At 39.7% G+C, this 22,548-nt stretch overlaps 1 protein-coding gene across 15 annotated transcripts in view; it reads right to left on the reverse strand.

The window, feature by feature from the left end:
- The window catches only part of DST (dystonin), a 460,168-nt gene that overhangs the window by 273,823 nt on the left and 163,797 nt on the right, over positions 1-22,548 (reverse strand). For all 15 annotated transcript variants that reach the window (XM_074947869.1, XM_074947855.1, XM_074947860.1 and 12 more), the window contains one exon: positions 20,561-20,622. In XM_074947869.1, coding sequence (XP_074803970.1) covers positions 20,561-20,622 — 62 coding nt within the window. The remainder of the gene's footprint in view (positions 1-20,560; positions 20,623-22,548) is intronic.

Here is a 22,548-nt window from a genome sequence, read left to right on the forward strand (position 1 = left end):
AATACTTATGTTGCAATCAAGGTCTTTATTCACTGGCAATTGAAGTTTGTTTTTTTGGGGGGAAGGAAGGGGTTTGGTCAGGCTTCTGCACAAATGGCCTGCCTCTAGTCATGAAATTCTCAAATCGGCCCTTAAGTAGATCTAATTGAGTGTCACTGCTCTACAGACTCTGGAGAGTCTTGTCCATTTTGCGCCCCCCATCCCCTTCAGTGAAGACAGTGTGCCTCACATTTAGGTATCTACTAATATAACATCATGCAGATCGATGTTTGTAACAAGATGTCTGAATTTTTTGATGTTTCTATTGAGCTAAAATTTTGAAGTTTGGAACACATATTTATTATGGACCTCTGACCTCTCCTATGGAGACCAATGAAAGGTCAGTCTACATTTACATTATAAGAATGGCTCTGATCCCACTCATACAGACACTTTGCATAGCTGATGTAAAGGCAGCACAACATAGCATTTATTCCCCCTAGGCCTCCTGGCCCCAGTCCTGCATCCTATCCACCGGACCCTTTTGCAAACCAAAGAGACAGGAAGGCAAAAACTTCCAAACTTTTGGAAAATGAACCTACAAACCTTTTAGGGTTCTTCCATCACCAAGCACAATTCACAGCATATAGCTAATGTCATTATTTTGGTGCCTTTAGTTAAATGTCTGTGTTTAGAGTTTTCATCCATTCTTCTATTTGCTTTCATTAAGGAACATAGAGAGACCTATTTTTTCCATCTCTGTGTCCGCACGAAGAAATCTGCTTCCAAAAATTTCCCAAGAGAATACCCCCCTCACATAGCAGGGAATATCATCAAACAACTAATTTTTTTTTTTTACAGTAAAACCTACAAGTCCAGAAATACAAGAGCTAATTCTGATCTCACTTACACCAGTATTGATCAGGAGGAACTCCACTGAGATCAGTGAGTTAAACCTTGCTGGAATATGCATAAAACAGAAATATACTTTTGGAGATTTTCTTTTAACATTCTAAACCAGCAGTTCTGAAACTGTGGGTCAGGACCCCAAAGTGGGTCGCAACCTCCTTTGAATGGGGTTGCCAGAGCTGGCTTAGACTTGCTAGTGCCCAGGGCTGAAACCTGAGTCCCACTGCCCAGGGCCAAAGCCAAAGCCCGAGGGCTGGCAGCAGGGCTCAGGTTGCAGGCCCCCTACCTGGGGCTGAAGTCCTTGAGCTTCAGCTTTGCCCCCCCCCGCCAAGCCCCCCAGAGCAGTGGGGCTCGGGTAAATTTTGCCCCCACCACCACCACCAGGGGCAGTGGGGCTTGGGTGGGCTCAGGCATCAGTCCCCCCTCCTGGGGTTGTTAAGTAATTTTTGTTGTCAGAAGAGGGTCGCGGTGCAATGAAGTTTGAGAACCCCTGTTCTAAACAACTGAATTTCAAGTTCAAGCATTATATTATTTCATTTTCTCACCAAGATCAAACTGAACTCGGTCTACCAGTCAGTAAGCTCATTTATTAAAAGAACATGCAGCAACCTCTCTCAGCTGTTCTATCACTATCACTCTCAAAATAAATGATGCTGTTGTGTCTGTCTGACACCAACAGTGTAGGGCAGGGACAAATACGTGACAGGGTCTACGGAGCCTAGAGGATTTTCAGGGGGTTTGGGGCATGCTATGCTGTGCTGCACATGTGCAATGCTTTTTATATTAAATTAAATCAATACATGAACTTTGGGTTTTATTTTCCTTTCAAGATACCATGGTGGTTGGAAAAGGCCGATTCTTATTTCCTAAACTGTTTGTGGCAAAGGCAGATAATCTGGGGGGAAGATGTAGCTGCACTCCTGAAGAGAATGGTCCCACAAGCAAGTACACCCTATTTCAGTGTGCAAACATAGCTCCAGAACAGAGCAGATCTATTGTGCAGTATTGCCAGCCAAAAGGGATGGTGCACGCTGGGAGGAGAGGAACGAAACATAAAAAGTCAGGGGCACCAGCATATCATACACACTCCCTTCAGCGCTACTCTGCAGAGTCACAGGGCTGCCCAGTTTATAAGTGGGCTAATAGTGGGACCAGAACATACTGATGTTAATTCTTCACCTCAACCACTTGCTCTTTTTCACTTAACAGAGAATATCTGTGGCTTTGGAGGGCCGGGGGGTATTATTCCAGTCCCTCTCCCCCAACACAAGCCTGTTTAATCTTTTACTGTCTCCTGTTTCTTCTTTCATTTCTTATTTCCTGTGGATTTGTCTCACCTGTGCCCATCTTACACAAAGCCTGAGCCGCCTTCTCACCCATCGTCAAAATGCAGAACTATACAAAGCACAAAGAGACAGTGTGGTCTAATGGTTAGAAAAAAGGGACTGTGTATCAGAAGGTTCTTGTTTCAGTTCTACCACAAACATACTGTGTGGTCTACAAGGGAACTCACCTAAAATCTATGTACTTCATTTTCCCTTTCTTTTTTTAGTTTCAATTGCTGTACTTTGACTGCTCTTAGATTGTGGAACTCTAGTCTTCTTGTGCTATGCTGAAAGCTCTCTAAGACACAGAGCGCTTCCTCCTCCGGTGCCACAGTCGCGAACACATGATCAGACGTAAGAACTGAAACCATATTATTCTTTTACCAGAAAGTGGCAATCCAAAGTATGTATTAGACAGCAGCCAAGGCAAAGAAGAAGAGCACTTTGCAAGATGCAAATAAAATTTATTTCAGTCAGAACTAAAGCATGCAAAGCACACGTCATGAACTGAGTCACCAGAAGAGGACAGACAAATACAATTCCCAAAACTGCAGAAAATAAGTAGGTGCATAGTTCTAGCTTGTGTTCGATAGCTTATTCTTGTACCTGATACATAAAGAATGTACATGACACAGCAACTACATCAAAAAACAGTTATTATAAAACAGTAGGCTGAAATCCGGTATGTATTTGCATTTTTTTAATGTGAAGAGTGGTTTGATTTAAATTATCTATGCAAACCCACAGGCAATTTGAATCTATCTGGAAAATTAATTTATGATAATGATATAATAAATATTCAGTACTTGCCATGTAAACCAAATGATCACTCAGGTGGCTCTTTCTGAGAGAGAAAAAATGCAATCTTGCAAAGTAAACCACCTTTTCCAGAGTACTGCCATATGTCTCACAGATATTTCAAATACCTCTTGGCATTGTTTATGGAGTGAATGTGGTAGGTTAAAGGAGAAAACAGTGAATTGCAACTAAAAATAAAAATGTAGATTTAAAATAAGAACACGTTTCCTGAAAGAATCTGAATTATGCAGTGGAAATATCTGGCTAAAAAAGTAGTTGAGGTGGTTTTTAAGACTAGATGACCTGGGATTCTTTACAAGCAACAGATCTGGAAGCAAAGTTAACTAAGTGCACAATATGGTTTCAAAATGTTTTCCCACTTTGCCAAAGGCAAATTAGATTAGAACTCAAGAAGTCAGAACCATAAGGGGTTGGTTTGGAAAAAAATGTGAACACTTAACTGCCACTGATTTTTGAGTCCAAACCTACATCCACTGAAGTTCAGTGACTTCAGCTAGATCAGACCAATTATTGCCCTCTCACTGTTAGATTTACAACAGATTTAAACTTAATTTTAAGGCTCTAATCCCCAGTAAATTTAAGTCACTGGAAAGACTCCCATTCATTTCAATGGGATTTGGATCAGGCCCTATGTGCAGTACTCAGAACAGTAGTTATAGGCAACATACTGAAGTCATCCACCTTTCAGCTACAGCTTCTCTGAGATAAGGCTCACATGGACACTTACAAAGGCTACTATAATTACACCATTCAATTTAAAATGTCACCAACAGCCAAGTCTCTCTGATGAGAAACTTGTGTGGCCTTTGCAGAAAGCTCCTAACATCATGTTGGGATTCCCTCATTCCACAACTTCCCGGAAAGTGTAGTGGGGAGATTTTATATACACAGAGAACATGAAACAATGGGTGTTACCATACACACAGTATTTTCTACTACATGCATCCGATGAAGTGAACTGTAGCTCACGAAAGCTTATGCTCAAATAAATTGGTTAGTCTCTAAGGTGCCACAAGTCCTCCTCTTCTTTTTGCGGATACAGACTAACATGGCTGCTACTCTGAAACCGGAAAGTGTATGTCCTTAAACCTATTTCCAAACAAAGAGCAACTAAACACAAAATTTATTATTACTGTTAATATCACTAACAAGGAAGAACCAAAAAGAAACATATATGTGTGTCCCTTCTTATGCCGCCACAAGCAACAGAGTGCAGTCAAAAAGCCAAAGACGCCAGCAGCATAACAGGCAATTAAAGAGCATTTCTTTGATATATTTACGTGGGAGAAAGATAAATCACTCAATCCGACATTGCCAACAAACTTAGTATCCTGAATCATTTCAGGATCAGCGAGGAAACTCAGTGAAAACTGAGAACAAACCATCCCTCCAGACTAGAAAGAAATTATTTTACATATTAAAGGAGACCAGGTATGGTAATGCTATGAAATTGGCTGTGGCAATCCTCTATGAAAATTGAATTCACTAAGTTCAAAGGAAATTTTTAAAATAGTGGAACCAAATTATTTAAATACTGGACCAGAAGCCAAAGAACTGAATGCCGCTACTGCAGAGAGTCATATTTCTTGAACATTAACAATCAAGGACCAGTAGAGACGTTAGTTACAAGTCTACAGATAACTCTATTTTACATGGATTTAGAAAAGGAAGATTCAGACCCAAGTAATCTCCTTGATCTTTTATACAAACAAGGCTTATCATGCCAGGACATAAGGCATGATTTATCTGATTTTTTCAAAAAGCTGCTTGCCAGCTGTAACAGGATCCTAGCTTTAAATTCAGCATGTAATTGTGGGAATATCACACTTGCCAACATTCTCCTGCATGACTAGTTTGCTAGACAAGGCCTGATTGCTGCCTATCTACTATATGGCTTGCCCAGACTTTTCTAGGTGACGTACATAAGTACAGTTCGATATACAGTAGCGCTGTTTGATCCATCTAGTTTACATTCCAATAGAATTTTAGCACATCTAAGATCCTTGCCATTTTCCATTACCATACTGAAGCTGTGCCAGAGAGAATCCCTTTTTCCAACCATCAACATTTCTCTTACAAGGGATACAGTCAGGATTGACAGGCTCCAAATTTACATTATTTTTAAAACTACATTTTGTTTTTACTCATTCCTAATCTAAACCTTTCCCGCAGCACAGTTAAACTGCTGGGTGCACTCCCAGAACAGTAAACCCAGGCTCTGGATTTCTCCACCATTGCAGGTGTCTGAGTGAATGTGATAAGTGCACATTGGTATAGATGGCGCTGTTTCTCCACTCTTTGCCTGTGTTCTGATCTTACATGCAATAAAGGTGTTGAAATATACACAAATCCTGCTCTTCCAATCTGTTCACAAGAACAGGACAGACAGGTAGGGCAAAGGAGACAGCACAAAGGGCACACATGCTCACCTTTTTTTCTGTATGCCTACATGCTGGCAAGCTAAACTTGATCAGTCCAGTTTTAGACCTGGTGGCCTTGACAGTGTCTCTTTAAACTCACTTGCACTATTTGTCTGTCCTAGACTGAGTTGGTAACCTAGTCCCTAGTGAGTATTTAAAATACATAGGGAGTGAAAATCATTCTGCCTTAATTCCATATTTAAGAGTAATTTCCTAGCTATTTGACTCTGTCCCTTGAACTCCTCAACAGCATGAACAATTAATCTCATTCCACTTCACAAAATCCCTCCATAATTCCAAATACTTTTACTAAGTATCTTTAAAATATTCTCCTCTACAATGACTGCAAATTCAATCTCTTCGACCTTTCTTCATAACGAAGTCTATAAGACAGGTATGATCCTAGTTGCCCCAATTTACACTCACCTACCCAATGTCTTGTACATCTGCAACAGTGGATTTACATTCTTCCCCCTTGTCAATCCATCACAGTAGTCTTGCATGGATAGCTCAAGATTTTTCCTTTTTACAGTAACCTCTACATCCCTTCCACATCACTTTACTGCCAGACTACTCCATTTCTGTTGTTCTCTCTATTTAAGATTGTTGCCTCCAATCTTATTATGTTGCATTTTCTCCATTATTCTGCATCTCTCTTACAAAGTCCTTCATACAAAACATACAAATCTTTGTGCCTTAAGGTAAATACACTCTTGCTCTATTTCCAACATTGATGCTGTTAGCAAATCTTTTCTTACATTTATTTAGATTTATTAAATGAGATCAGATATTCTCAGAGGCCCCAAATCAGCAAAAGAATTTAAGCATACGCATCACATTTGGCATATGAGTAATCAATGGAACTTATATATGACCGTGTACAAGGACCATGCTGGATAAGGGCCTTAGTACACGTATGATATCTGAAATGTAATAATTAAACAAAGCAAAAGCTTTACCAACTGGCTGCATGTCAAAAAGACAGCTATTCCAATTCCCTAGCTCACCTACAGAAAAAAGAGCCTCAGATCCATCTAATTCACATATCTTAAACCTTTTTTACGCAGAGAGCTTGAAAGATCAACGAATTCCGGTTCTGTTGAACCAGTCAAGACAGCGAGTTCCAGAGTCAAAGTCTACTAATTGAAAATGCTTTCTCAAACCCCATTCTATTTAAAGTCTGCAAGCTGCTCAGTTGATTTCAACTGCCCTGGTACTTGAGGGGGAGAGGTGGACTCAAACTACACAGAGATTAGTAGGTCAAAATCAGCACCTGGAAATCCTGGGAACCACGGCAGGCTAAACAGGACCATTATGTAAGTGGTTAGCACAGTTTGCATTAGTTATTTATTGTCAGCCAAATAACTTAAAACTATCATAATAATGTTCCCAAAACCAACCACTGAAATACTCCATTTGTCATCCTTGACTTGCTGGACAAGCTGCAGTTATTAATGCTTTGTTTTTAGGTTTTACACAACAATCTCTTCCAACTTTTTTCTGCAATTCTTCACCTTAGCACATATGCTTTGATGTTATAAATTAGCAAAAGTCTTTTTAAAATATAGTATCATAATAATAATAATACATTCTAGGAATTCAAGTTAGTTAACAAACACTGTTGCTCAAAAATCCATGCCAATTCTCTTTACAGACACTATCCACTGCTTAGATAAAATCATGTAATACTGCTTACATATTCAATTTGAAACCTAATCTATTTAAAAATCAGGTAAAAGAAGTTTCAATTACTACACATGCCTCTGAATCCCACTGCCAATTTCTGACAATAGCACAATCACATTTTCCAGTATTTAAAAATATTTTTCTCTCCCCTCATCCTGTGTGAAAGACCCATTAATGTAGGGCAGAGGTTCTCAAACTGTAGTCCACGAGCTCCATTCAGGTGGTCCGCGGATAGTTCCCTCTAAGGTGCACACCTGGGCAGCCACACACTAGAAAATGATGGGCCACCCACCTAATTTAGTGGAGCCGCGCAGGCTGGCTCCACTAATTAGGTGCCTGGACCCTGTAGAAGATGTACACGTAAGGTGCTGTGGTGGCCTTGGGGGGAATAGGGGGTAGGTGGGAGGGGGCAGTGGGGTGAGAAGAGGAGGTGGGAGGAATTTGGGACGTGCTGGGCTGCGGCGGCCAGAGAAAGAGGTGATGTTCCCCAGCTCCAGGGCTGCAGCTGCCGGGGAGAGACGGCCCTCCTTCCCAGACTCAGCTCTGTGGCTGCTGTGGTCGAGGAGAGACCCCACTCCCTCCCAGCCCCAGTTTGGGGGCTGCTGCAATGGGGGAGAGAGGGCACAGCCATCGAATTGGAAAGGTAAGACTGCTGATATTAAAATATGAGTTGTGTGCTTTTATTTGTAGAACAAAAAAAGTTCATTATTAAGGTTTTTTATATAACGCTTTTATCCAAAGCGCTTTACAATAGTTAGCTAACGGTACAAACAACATTTGGAAAGATCATTAAGTGGTCCACCGAGACCCTCAGCAATTTTCAAGTGGTTCGTGAAAAAAAAGTTTGAGAACCACTGATGTAGGGAAAATTAACTAAAAGACTATACGATGCTAATGTGAAATTAACTGTACACAAAGTGCACAAAGCAAGCAACATGAAAAAAAATAGGGGAAAATATTTTTCTCATCTCTTTCAGCTACAGTAATCCTAGAAGTTGTCTGTAACAAGAGTAGGTAAAAATATAGAAAGAAGTATGATTTTTAAGATAGTGGTAGCCCTTTAACTGAATCAATTAGCAATTGTTTCCTGTATCTCATATGCAGGTTTTGGGGGTTGTGGTTTTTTGTTTTTGTTTTTAAAGGTGGTGGAAGGATCCCAGACCTAAAGTGCAAGGGAGAGAGATTCTGAGCTAGCCTCGACTTTGGTGAGTCAGACAAGTCACATACCATCACATTTTTTCCTCAATATAAATACTAATAATTTTACAGGCCCTGGAACAATCAGATCTATGAGAGTGGGCCTCATTCCCTGGGAAGAACCGCACTGAATTCAGTAGGACTCCACATACAAGCAGACATCTGCCTGTGTGGACTCCATCAAACTCAATGGGGTCTACCCATATGGATCCAATTGTGGGACTGGGGCCTTATTCAGTAAAAATACTCCCCTTCCCTTAGCACTTAATGAAGGCTATGCAGAACCAAAGGACTCTTTGTTGAGTATGTATTTACAGAAACTCTCATAAGATTATTAATTATTACGTATACTACAGTAGAACCTAACATGTGCAAGGCAGTTTCCAAACACAGGGTAAGACACATTCCCTGCCCCACAATCTATAAAGAATAGTAATGCTATCAGAAGTGTGAAAATCTTGATTCCCATAGAGTATGTTTTATTCCGGTATATTTTTATTATCTGAAATAAATAAATGCAATGGATAAAAATCCATAGACCAAAGTGTTACAATATTAATTTCGGTGTGAGATAGAAGCATCCCACCAGCTCTGGTACCAGCAGACTTCACCAAAACAGCATCTACTTTACAAATAATTCTGATTGAGCATGGAGGAAGTATGCCAGGGCATGTACACTTGGTGACTTAGTGCAATTCTACCAGTGCTCCTAACTCACATCACTAATGCTTACAAGGTGCAACATTTTCTTCCCAGCAGGTGCACCCCCATTGCCTGTTTCCCACTTCATAGTCCCTTTTTCAGATACTCCGCTGCATATCTGTTTATAAAGCTACTGTTAAAAACCCCCCACTTTATCTCACATTTGGATTATAAAGCTGTCAGTATACACTTCACAATCATCTTTTCACTTGCTCGTTTAATGATTACCTGCAGCATATTGATTATGAAGATAAGTGAAGTGTGGGATGCCATCAGGTTCAAAGATAGAACTGTGACATTTATTTTGCCCCTTTTAAAATGTGTGTTAATCCCAAGGGCAGAAAAAAGGGACATATAAATAGATTAATAAAGAATGTCAACCAAACATTCAGGGGTCCTGGAACAATTTGTATAATGGGGGTGCTGAGAGCCATTGAACCAAACTGTAAACCATGTATATAATAAGAAAAGGAGTACTTGTGGCACCTTAGAGACTAACCAATTTATTTGAGCATAAGCTTTCGTGAGCTACAGCTCACTTCATCGGATGCATACTGTGGAAAGTGTAGAAGATCTTTTATACACACAAAGCATGAAAAAATACCTCCCCCAACCCCACTCTCCTGCTGGCAGGTATTTTTTCATGCTTTGTGTGTATAAAAGATCTTCTACACTTTCCACAGTATGCATCCGATGAAGTGAGCTGTAGCTCACAAAAGCTTATGCTCAAATAAATTGGTTAGTCTCTAAGGTGCCACAAGTACTCCTTTTCTTTTTGCGAATACAGACTAACATGGCTGTTACTCTGAAACATGAATATAATGGAATCCACTTCCAGGCAGGGGGTGCTGCAGCAACCCCCCACACACCCCGACCCTAGTTCTAACACCTATGCAAACATCAGCAGGTTTCATATTACAGCCCAGCCTGTTGTTTTGGTCCTCTAGGACATTCTAAGAGAAATTGTGAGATTGAAGATCACTAAAGAGGATGACTTAACTAGTGTTAACAAAATTACAAAATAAGTCTTACAAACTATCTTTACAGAGAGGAACTATGAGAATTCAATGTTTGAAAACTGTTTTGCCAGAGGAGGACTGCTGGATGGGGCCTATAATAGCGTAACTAATCGGAAATGAATTGTTTAAATTACTAAACTGGAATGTTAATGGACTCCTATCAAAAGCTAAACGTTATGAGAACTTTAAAGGACATAAGGCAAATATTATTACATGCCTAGACTGGACACCATTAAGAAGTAAGCAAATACCGCACTGACTTGAACACAATATTTCCCATATATAGGGCCTTATACTGCATTCCTTGCTTACCCAAAACTTCCCTTCACCTCCACAAGAGGTGTGTATGTATGTACGTAAGAAATGCAGGAACGTGCCCCCTGGAATATGCAGCACAATAGCTAGGGCATTTACTTTTTTAGTGGTATTCACACAGCATGAAAAAGCAACTGTGAAATTAGAAAATGGCTGAATACTGTAATCATGCCTCATTTTTGAAAAGCTAAACAACATGTCACTTTGTTGAGGTCTACACAGGTACAATATGAGGTCAACAGATAAGACTTTGTTCTGGTTAAAGCACTTGACTTAAATAGTAGTTTTTCTTGGGAAATTAGCTAGAAATTAGAAGCTAGATTTCCAATATTATTTGTCTTTCTTTAAACTGAGATTCTTATTCTGTAAAGCCAACCCATAATGAAGCTATACATTTACATAAGTGATTAGATATTCAAGTCACAGTGGGCACCCTTAAAAATTCAATATTTACTTCTCCATGGGTTATAAATGTGTTTAATACTGAGCCCCATTCTTCCCTTATGCTCACTTCTACAGTCACTCTCAGGGTAACTGAGAACAAAAACGGGCCCTCTAAGTCTAGGAAATATAGCTGCGGAGTAAAATACTGTGGTATGGGAAATGTTAGATGTTCGATGTCACTTTATACAGAGTACCAATATAACAACCTATACTACTCCCAATAGCATCAGTGGCACAGTTCACATTGGCTCCAGTGGGAGCAGGATCAAGACAGTATATTTCTAAACTAATAAATAAATGAGAAGCTACATTTGCATAGATCAGAAGCGTACAGATAAAGTATAACTCAATAAATAATTTAACAATTAATTAAAAAACCAACACTTAATTGCAGATGGTACAATTATATCTTATCTGTTAAAACCACAAGAAGGTAAATAATTAAATTTTAATTAAGTTCCATGCTAACCAAGTCTTAATTGCAAATAATAAACGCATAGAAAAGAGAATGAATTAATAAATTAATATCTTAGCCTGCTATAGATAAGTATATTAGTGCTGAGAAAATAAGAAACAATTAACTAATATTTCAAAATGGTTAATTTAACTCCCAGTAGTACAATTACTGTACCCACTGAAACAAACATTCTTGTTTATAACATCATGTAACTTTCCAAATTTTTCACTTTTCACGTAGATGTGGATAATATGACCTTCTTATTGGTCCATGGTCACTCGCAGGGAGTGCTGATACTTGTCAAAATCAAACGTAGGTTGATTAGCTGAGATCACAGAATGGTAAAAGGAGGTATAGACAGACAAGTAATCCAGTGAATGAACACTGAAGGCCAAATTCTTCCTTCGTGTACAGCCATCGAGCTTCATTTAGCCCTTGGTGTCAATATTAAGTCGGGTAGGGAAATCTTTCAAAGCTTCTACAGAAGTCTTTAGGTATTTTTGGTGGAGAAGAATTTACATTCCTTTTCAAAGTATTGCTGTACTTCTTCACTTGGCCAAGTATTTTATTTTTTACACTTACTAGAGTTAAAAGGGAGAACCTTGGGTTATAAGGAAGTTACTGACATGATTCTATAATCACATATCCATGTAATGGGTAGATTTTATGTTCAAAGAAACTGACATTACAGAGCAAAGACACCAGGCTAACTGCTACCTAGGAACCTTCCGCACAGCAGCTAAGCACACAGCCAACAATCAGGTGAAAAATATTATTTGTGCTGAAGGTTCTGTCCCATCAGATTTTAATCAATTACATGATATGCTTGTGTATCTAATATACATTAATTCAATTCTAATTCATTCAAGCAACTGAGCACCTACATAAAAATAGTTATTAAAGAAAACAGTAACAAGGGTCATAAGATACTCAAATGGAGCAAAAGTGTTGCACACTGTAGAAATATACATTTATTTAACACATTTTATAAGGCTAGCTAACATCTCTCTTTCAGTCACTCCATCTTAATCCCAATTCCTAATTGAGTTTGCATACATTAAAGATGATAAAATTAACCTCTGATTGACTGCATAATTTTTATTTATTTGGTGTGTAGGCAGATGTTACTGATGTGTGTTATAATTTGCAGGCCTCTGCAATTCTGTATAATCTCACACTCTGAATCAGCCCCTGGCATTCTATAGGAATGCCTCACAATTATCCAATCATCCTCCTTAATATTTTCTAAAATGCTGAAGATCCATCAACCTGCAATAAAGTTCTGAGGTTGCTCTCCATCTGCGTCTCAAACAGACATGCATTCTGTGAAACAAAATGGAGATGCTATTGATTTTACTTTGAGTGACAGACTGTTGAATAACTAGGATACACAATGTGGTGCTCTACTCTGAGACCAGTCTGCAAATTTGCAGGGAAAAGAAAGAAAGAGCAAGGCAAACATGCCTTAAACCAATAACAGCTGATGACAAATTTGCTCAGGAATTTATTCTTACATTCTTTTGGGAGAAGATGGCACTCAAAGGGAATAATTCCAGCCAGACAAGATTTCTGAAGTGAAGCCTAACCACGTAATAGATAAGTTAATGCAGAGAAACTAAAACTTTTCTCCATCTGCCTAGAGGCCAGTAGGTCCTGCTGAACTATTCAAACATTGGAAAGGACTAAAAAAAAAAGCTGAATTCTCAGCTATACCCTGTAAATAAGTGGGAAGCAGAGCTGGAGAGGATAGGCACAAAGAGCTATATGTGGGCTATCTGTTCCTTAGATCAGTTTTCAACTGGTCTTATACCCAGCATAGTTTATAGCAGCCCTGGGAGTGCTATGAACTATGCCAGTTTGTAACAGTCCTCAAGAGGCCTGTCATAAATATAAAGGGAAGGGTAAACACCTTTAAAATCCTTCCTGGCCAGAGGAAAAACCCTTTAATCTGTAAAGGGTTAAGAAGCTAGGATAACCTCACTGGCACCTGACCAAAATGACCAATGAGGAAACAAGATACTTTCAAAAGCTGGGGGGAGGGAAAAACAAAGCCTCTCTCTCTCTCTGTCTGTGTGATGCTTTTGCCGGGAACAGAACAGGAATGGAGTCTTAGAACTTAGTAAGTAATCTAGCTAGAGATGCGTTAGATTCTGTTTTCTTTAAATGGCTGAGGAAATAAGCTGTGCTGAATGGAATACAGATTCCTGTTTTTGTGTCTTTTTGTAACTTAAAGTTTTGCCTAGAGGGATTCTCTATGTTTTGAATCTAATTACCCTGTAAGGTATTTACCATCCTGATTTTACAGAGGTGATTCTTTTACTTTTTTTTCTATTAAAATTCTTCTTTTAAGAATCTGATTGCTTTTTCATTGTTCTTAAGATCCAAGGGTTTGGGTCTGTGTTCACCTATGCAAACTGGTGAGGATTTTTATCAAACCTTCCCCAGGAAAGGGGGTTTGGGGGGAAAGACGTTTCCAAACAGGCTCTTTCCCGGTTATATATCTGTTAGACGTCTGGTGGTGGCAGCGATAAAGTACAAGTGCAAAAGGTAAAATAATTTGTACCTTGGGGAAGTTTTAACCTAAGCTGGTAAAAATAAGCTTAGGAAGGTTTCATGCAGGTCCCCACATCTGTACCCTAGAGTTCAGAGTGGGGAAGGAACCTTGACAAGGCCATTATGCTGACAGGGGTCGCAGGAGCACAGCATGCTCAGGCCACACCCCCGACACCGCTGCAACACCAGCTGAGAAGAATCGTTCTCTGCTCAGTTAGGGTAGCTTTCTCTTCCTGTTGCATAGCCAGAAGTCTTCTGTATCCGTTTTTTCCTCACACACAAAATTAAAACTTGATTTTATAAAACATATTTAGAAGATGAAGAGCTATGAGATGGAGTTTTTGAAACATGGTCCTCAGAGTTAGACCAACACTGAGTGTGTTGGAAAACCCCACCCATTAAAATAAGTACAATATAAATATTTGCAAAGCCAAAAAGTGAACGTTTGTATTTATTTGGAATTTTCAAAATGAAGCTATTAAAAAGAAAATACTGCTGACCAATGTTATCCATTTCGATAAGCTGCAGTGTACTTGCAATGCAAACTTTCAGCAAGGAGATGTTTACATCGTATTGGAAGCTATGAAGCTAAATGTCCACCGACACATTCCATGAAGTCATTGATCCAAGTGCCCTTGTACAATCCATGTGCTATATTAGAGGTATTAGGAACCAATAGAGTCACATTTCTATTATTCATTCAATCTTTGCAGCACTACAGACTGCCACTACAATCTACAAAGCACTTCTTTCTTTCTTCTGGTATGGTACAATGATGGTGTTTTGTGGAATTGTAGATTTTTTATAATTATGAAAAACAATCACAAAACAAGTGTTATAAGTATATTGTGCAACAGGTACACCTGACTGTCACTAAGACCTAAAATAGTGATTTGCGGGACAATTTCTATCACATCTGTTCAGGAACGGTAGCTAGTACGTCCAGGATCCTCTTGGTTGGGGCACAATCCATGGAGAATCCAGGGGGGACATAAAGCATAATTCACTCTACTGTGTGTGCACCTAACAAGTGACTGCTGTCAATGATAGCCTGTGTTCTGGTCACATGGTAGCAATACTTGGGGATGTGGTGTTCTACCCAGGTGGTAGACAGTTCCCATCCCAAGTGTTCTGCTGAGGTAGGGGTCCCACCCTGCTTCTTCAAGGATTGTGAAGAGGTGCTCTACAACCTCTTCGCCTAGTAGAAATGGTAAGACTGAAATGTGTTTCATTTCTCTGGTTTTTGTTTTTTGGAGAGGATATTTTGGAGTTCAAGTGCTATATGTTTGTGTTTGCTTTGAAAGTAAGGACCTCTGAAAATATTTGTCTAATTGCTCTTTGCTATCTAGCACTAAAGCCCTGTTTTTCAATACTTGGGTCATTATTTCTGATGCTGAAACCCTGGAGCACCTTATTTAAAAATAACACATTTATTCTTGGGGGGCAGGTGCGTGTTGCTGCAGAATTTTTTTTTAAATATGTGTTTCAGAAAGGAGATACAGAAAGAGAGAGAAGAGGGGGAGACAAAGTGGTCTTATTCTCTCATGCGTTTACTCCTTCCTTTAATCCTACTCTCTGCCCCTACCTACTCATTTTTTTCTTTCCCCGTCCTTCTCATTTCAAGCCTGTCATATCACCTTTTTTTTTTTAATTCTTCCCTGTGCCCTGAGACATCAGGGGCCTCAGAGCCAACTCTCACTAAACTCAGGAAACAGTCTTTGGCTCCAAAGTACATTGACTCTCACCCCAGATGTCTAGGGCCATTTTTACAGATGTCTGAGAAGGAAACTTCTGAGTCCAACAAATTTAGCCACTTTGGCGTGTCAGTTGTTGACTATTCACTATAGAAAAGTAATGTGATTCAATGTACTATTCATTCCTGTAGAAAAGACAAAACACCTGCTACACCACAAAAATGTTTCAAGTAGTAAAAGCTCAAGACCTTCATCCAAATGTCAATAACTGTGGCTGTTATTGCATAAAATGAATACTCCTCTGAACAACTAACAAATAATGTGAGTTTTGTTAAAGAAATATATTCCATGGTATTAGTTGAGTATAAAGTCCAAGACTTCACTTCTTCAGAATGTATGTCAACAGTTTAAAAAATAATATTTAAACAAAGCTCCACCATTAGTTTTTAAACAGTATTCTAATCAGCTCTATCAGATTGATAATGAACTGAAACGAAAGGAATGTCAGCATTACAAAATACTGAATGGCAATCCCTTTGGCTCTAGTAACTGTGAAATATGTCAATGTTTTGAAAAGTTTACGTTACATTTGCAATTAATATAATTATTTTATTTAGGAGCCTAGATCTAAACTATCTCAGAAATTTCTAAGGTGCCTACCTTGGTAATAACTATGTCCCTAGCTCAGCAAAGCATTTAACCACATGCTTAATTTTAAGCACATGCCTAGCTTTTTTTGCTGAATAGGGATGGGATTACTCTCAGAACGTGTCCATATGGAGACAGTACAGAGCAAGCCTGGGGGTATATTTACAGCTGACTAGCACACCAAGCAGTAAGTCACCATGTGGACCCTGCTGCTGTGTGGCAAGCTACGGCACTGTACATTCACATCCTAGCTTGCCACACACTAATCGGCAGGTCTACACTAGAAGTGCTACATTGGCGCAGCTGCACCGATGTGTGTGTCTGGTGAAGACCGATGCAGCTCTGCCAACGTAGTGTCTCCTGCCAACATAGCGCTGGTGTGGACAGTGCTTAGGCCGCTGTAACTTGCGGCGCTCATGGGGGTGTCTTTTTCACACACCTGAGCGATGTACGTTAGATTGACTTAAGCGATAGTGTAGACCTGCCTTAAGCCTCCATGTGGACAAGCCCTCAGACTTAAAGTTCAGCATGTGCTTAGGTGCTTTGAATCCAGGCCTAAGTGCCAAGATTTTACATACATGGACATAATTAAAGGGACAGTGATTCCCACCCTCTTCTTAGAGTCCTACCAAATTTTAAGGGATTTCCATTGGATGACTGATAACAGGGTTTTGATGCCAGTGTGAGGATCACACTTTTGACTTACTCTCAGTGAATCTGTTTGGGATGTACACTGAGCAGGTAAAAGTGTGACATTCCACTAAGGACATTCTGGTTAATTTCTCCTGGGGAGAAAGGAGGAGGAGGAAAGCATGGCAATAAGTGAGCAGAGGAGAAGGGAAAAGAAGGAAGAAAGGAAGCAGTAAGAAGAAGGGGAAAGGAGGAGATGAAGAAAGGTGTGGCAAGTCCCCTCACTTATCGTCAGGATTCCATACCACTATCACATTCAAATGCTTCTCTTGGCCTCTCTTCATCTTTTCTTTTCAGTTTGAATTAGGGGCCAGATATGGCAATAGATAAAGTATATAGCTACCTTCTGCAACAGATTATGGAAGGTATATATGCAAGTATGTTGTACTGAATCCAGGATAACAAAGCTAGAAACTATGGGTCAAACTCGCCCATAATGCATAAGCAGGTACAGCTCTCTTGACTTGTGCCCTTGTTGCCAAGAAGGCTAACGGCATTTTGGGCTATATAAGTAGGAGTACTGCCAGCAGATCAAGAGACGTGATCATTCCCCTCTATTCAGCATTGGTGAGGCCTCATCTGGAGTACTGTGTCCAGTTTGGGGCCCCACACTACAAGAAGGATGTAGAAAAATTGGAAAACGTCCAGCGGAGGGCAACCAAAATGGTTAGGGGACTGGAACACATGACTTATGAGGAGAGGCTGAGGGAACTGGGATTGTTTAGTCTGTGGAAGAGAAGAATGAGGGGGGATTTGATAGCTGCTTTCAACGACCTGAAAGGGGGCTCCAAAGAGGATGGCTCTAGACTGTTCTCAGTGGTAGCAGATGACAGAACGAGGAGTAATGGTCTCAAGTTGCAGTGGGGGAGGTGTAGGTTGGATATTAGGAAAAGCTTTTTCACCAAGAGGGTGGTGAAACACTGGAATGTGTTACCTAGGGAGGTGGTGGAATCTCCTTCCTTAAAGGTTTTTAAAGTCAGGCTTGACCAAGCCCTGGCTGGGATGATTTAATTGGGGATTGGTCCCACTTTGAGCTGGGAGTTGGACTAGATGACCTCCTGAGGTCCCTCCCAACCCTGATATTCTATGATTCTAAGACTAGTGAGGCAACATTTCTTCACCATGATTCTATGATTTCACTCAAGGTACATCCACATACGCTGCCAGTACATTTAGCTGTATTTCCTTCACACAAAAGATTTCCTTAATATGTTCTTGGGTCTGTGCTGTCCTAAGAGAATGTTTTATGTCACTCTCTATTTTTATATCTGCATGCAAGCACTTGCCTTTAGAAATACTGGAGTAAAACAGAACTTTGATAAATTTGATCAATATATCACCTGAGTTATGAAGGAGATGATGTCAGAAAGTTCAGGTGAACAGAAAATATATAGCCAAAAATTGTATTTATGTATATTAAGCGTCTTTTGCTGTAATCACACATGCATACAGTTTGTCACCTGCAGAAGTGTTTGCAAGATCATGGCCTTAGACCACTGACCTCGCAAAGGCTCTCAATCGGACTAATTGGGTCTGTTTATCCATATCCCTTTGCAGAAGCAGGGCCTAAATCACTTCAAATTTATCTTTCCAAGAGGCAGTTTATAAATCTCCAAGTCATTATTCTTCCCATAAAAGTACTACAACGGTAAGAGCTCTGCAAGTGAATGTTCAGCTAAAGAAAGAAAAACTGTTTCCACTATTTCTAGCCTTATTAGCTTAGACTAAAACCTTATTTATTTAAATTTTATGTTTACAAAATCCAGATTTGAGGTCTTAAACTTTAAGGCCCATTTAAAGAGAATGATATAGTAGGATGTATTTAATTACAATTTCTGATAAACATTTGTTTACTAGATATTGTAAATACAAACAGAGATGACTTTAAATTTTGTATTAAAGGACACTCTTGAAGAGACCCCAGATATGAACTCTCTCCTCCCCCACCCCACACACAAAATTAAAACCATATCTTTAAAATGCATCTCTAGTATAGAAAAAGATTAACAGCCTCTGAAACAAGGCAGCAATTATCTAAAATTGTAGGGACAAATGAATGGCAGTTAATCTGAGGATTGCCTTTTTGCTGCCAATGGTTGGCAGTCTGTTACTAATGTATGTTGGTGTTGCCGAGACCCTGGGACAATGGGCACATTTCTTATACATTCACATATACAATAACATCACAAAAGGGGGAGTAGCCACTCTGCAGCATGCTGCCCCTTCTCATTAGCTGGCAGAAGTCCCTCTGCAGGGACACATGCTCATCTGGTGATTTGTGGGGTTGAGGTGTCAGAGTGAACGGGGAGCTGTGAAGCAGCTGCTAACCGGAGCATGTTTCCTTGGAGTCTAGCACATCTACAAGAGGCCATCCAGCCGCAATATACTGTTGGCATGACCAGCGTTCATGACTTCTATCCCACCCTACTCAGGAAGAGGTAGTGCACAGCTGCAATGGGGAAGCTAATGACAAAACAGCTCCTGAGGGAGTCATGGTGCCAGGAAGGACTTACGGAACAGCTTAGAAGAAAAATCTGCTTTGAAGGAAAGATTGGGTTCCACAGGATTTTGATCAGATTTTATTGTGGATGTCTGGGCTCTACTGAGTTGCCAGGTTGCTCACTTAATGGGAGGTTGTGTGGCTCAATTTTTTTAGAAGATACAAAAAACAGATCTCAATTAGGATTCAGAGTTTCACGTGTTCAGATTCACCAGCAGGTTTGGTTTCAGTTACATCTTCTAAAAACTCGGGGAGACCAAGTGAAAAAATGTAAAGGGCATCGATTGCAAAGATTGGTAACACACTTCCAATTCTGTGGCAGAAAGTGTTGAATACTCCACCAGTACCCTCAGTGCAGCCACAGCAAAGAGAGATGACAAAATGATTAAATAAGCCAGAAAAATTTAGACAACATATTTCACAAAATGTGAACATAAGCAAACCTTTGCAATGGTGTTTCAATATTACACTCACTAATTAAACCTTAGTTCTGACAGTTTGCAGACGCATTTTAATTTAATGTGACTCACACATGAATTCAACCTTTGCCATACACTAAAAGCAAAAAAAGTTACATGAAACAACCACACAATCTGTTCCTCCAAAGAAATGTCTGGGCTAGACGGTTGGCAATGAAACAGCGGATTGAATTTAGAGCTAAAGGGCAACACTGTGAAGGTGAACTCACAGCCTTCAACTCTCCGTTGACTAAAAGCTGCACATCTTGCTAAAATGATATGTGCTATCCCTGGGGCTAAGTTCACTGCCATCCACAAGAAAGCTGCTGGAAAAATATTTTAATCTTTAGAAAGCATTTATTTCTAGTGAACAGCACATTGATGCCCCTCAAGTGGTCTGAATTCATAAAGTTCAAGGTCACTTCCCTCCTCACAAATTAACCAACTTAGTTCCTTCTTCAAAGAAAACTGAATCATTTTAATTTCATACATAAACACTCAAATAAATCACCCTGCCATCTGAGATTCTCTAGCACTTAGGGCAAATGCATTTGCTAGGACCAAAAAAGTTAACAACAGTGATACTTCATTTTCTCTATTACCCCCCAAAACCTCGGACTCTTCCTCTCTCAAGTTCTTTATTCCACAGCAACACTGCTGTGGTCTCATTTCAAATGTTTAGTAAAACCCACATTCACCCAAGGTAATATTCCATGTCACTGGTATGACAGAAACATAAACTGACCTTCATGAGGTGTTGATTTATCCATTTTGTGAAGGTTTTCTTTTGTACTTTGTCCCGTTCATCTGGGGAAGGAAAAAGGAAAAAAAGAGTTTTCATTAAAATAACATAGCACTGCAAAAGGTTCCGCATGGCTGATTTTATTAATATTTATAAATAAACACTCCAGTAATGTTAGAACAGAGAAACAATCTTTGAGACAGATACATGAACTAATTTAAGTGGCACTATATATAACAGCAGTGTTTTTGTGTACAAATGTTCTTGCAATATCTCATTTTAATACAAAATATTTGGTTAGGCCAAGTCAAGTTAAAGCTTTTTGTATGCAAAATATCAGGTCTCCTCTACAGTAAAATCAGCATGTCTCCTTCTGTTCTTAGTAATACTATCAGGAAGATCACTCCCCAGAACAAAGACTTTGGCCTTCCATTCTCAAGGTTCCACTAAAGGGATTGAGGTGCACTTAAGAGCCATGACCACTTGCGGTAGGTCCTGTAAAATCTAATTAATCATTAAACCATTTACCAACAGAAAGACTACTGAGTAGTTATTTGACAGCAAAATACTTTTTGATCGTGGGACCCTCCTGTTCCAATATGCAGGGGTGTGAGGCGCTTTCATGTAAAGGTTGTATAGTCTTGAATTCTTCCATCCCTAAATGCAGGCATGGATTTCACTACACTGGCATGATGCTCCAGCTGCCAGTACTTTCTTAGGTGGGAGCTCTTAGTATTAGCAGATTTCCCCAAAAGACTGAGGCAACAGGACAGAAGCAACAGAATAAAACAGTAAGATTTTATCCCATCTACAGATGGAAAGCATGAACAGGCACTCCGAACGGTCACATTAAAGAATCAGGATCTTTCGTTTTGGGCTACAAAGGAAAAGAGGCATGTGGGTGGTGAGGGGGGTTCCTAAAAAGATAGATAGCAAAAACAAACTGTTCAAATCTCACTTTAATGTTTGCTCCCTTTCACATCACTGATCAGAACAGATTTCCTACATCTATGCACAAAGAGCAAGATAAGGTTTCCCACCTCAATCACTGACTTTACCGACCAATACAAAATAGAACTAAAATCCAAGCAGAAATCTAATATGAACTGCAGACTCAAACATACTGTGTAATCACTAGACAACATTATTCTGGCCTGAGCAGGCCTGCAAAATGGAGGAGGGTGCCAGGAGCCACTACCTCTTTTTTCAGCCCATGAACAAGGTAAGGACACAGTTGTTACCCTTGTTATAACTTTTGGGCGGTGACTGCCCTCTTGCAAAAGGTGGGTGAAGCAGTGAAGCTGACTTCTCATGCACCAATCACTGGAGCTGGCCTACCATGGGAGAGCAGGCTGCACAGAAGATATGCTCCAGCTGGACTTTCCCTTAGTGTAAATTGGCTCTACGCCATATCCTACTCAGAGCCTGACATGATCTGATTTTACCTTTGCTAGTGTAAATCTACACTGACTTCAACTGGCCATAAAACAATATGCAGAGCTGAGTTAATTTTAATTACGTGATGTGAGATTTTAGATCATTGGCTTGATTTTCAAAGGAGCTGGGCACCTTTAGTTCCCATTGACATCAGTGGGATTTGTGGATGCTCAGCAACTCTGAAAAGAAAGCCACATATTAATAAATAACAAGCATAACCAATGTATACACTGATGATGATCTGTATATTGTGCTTAGAAGGAAATAAAATGTGTATGTACAGCAGGATCTCTCTCTTTTTACCCTGAAAATAATAAACTATAGAACTGAAAAACAAGGAATCAGGTATGTTTAGTTTCACCACAGCTCAGACCTTGACATGTAAATTATCACCTCAGTTATCTTCTAGTCTAGTGAAAGTGAATCCTGTCTGGAAATTAGGAGACCTGAATTCTACTTCTTACCGATAACGTGATTTTCAGCAAGTCATTTTCCTGTGTGTGCATCAGGGTCAGGTTATACCAGGAATCATAATACTTAGCCACCTTTATAAA

The sequence above is a fragment of the Natator depressus genome, chromosome 3 (genome assembly GCF_965152275.1).
Source record: "Natator depressus isolate rNatDep1 chromosome 3, rNatDep2.hap1, whole genome shotgun sequence".
NCBI lineage: Eukaryota > Metazoa > Chordata > Testudines > Cheloniidae > Natator > Natator depressus.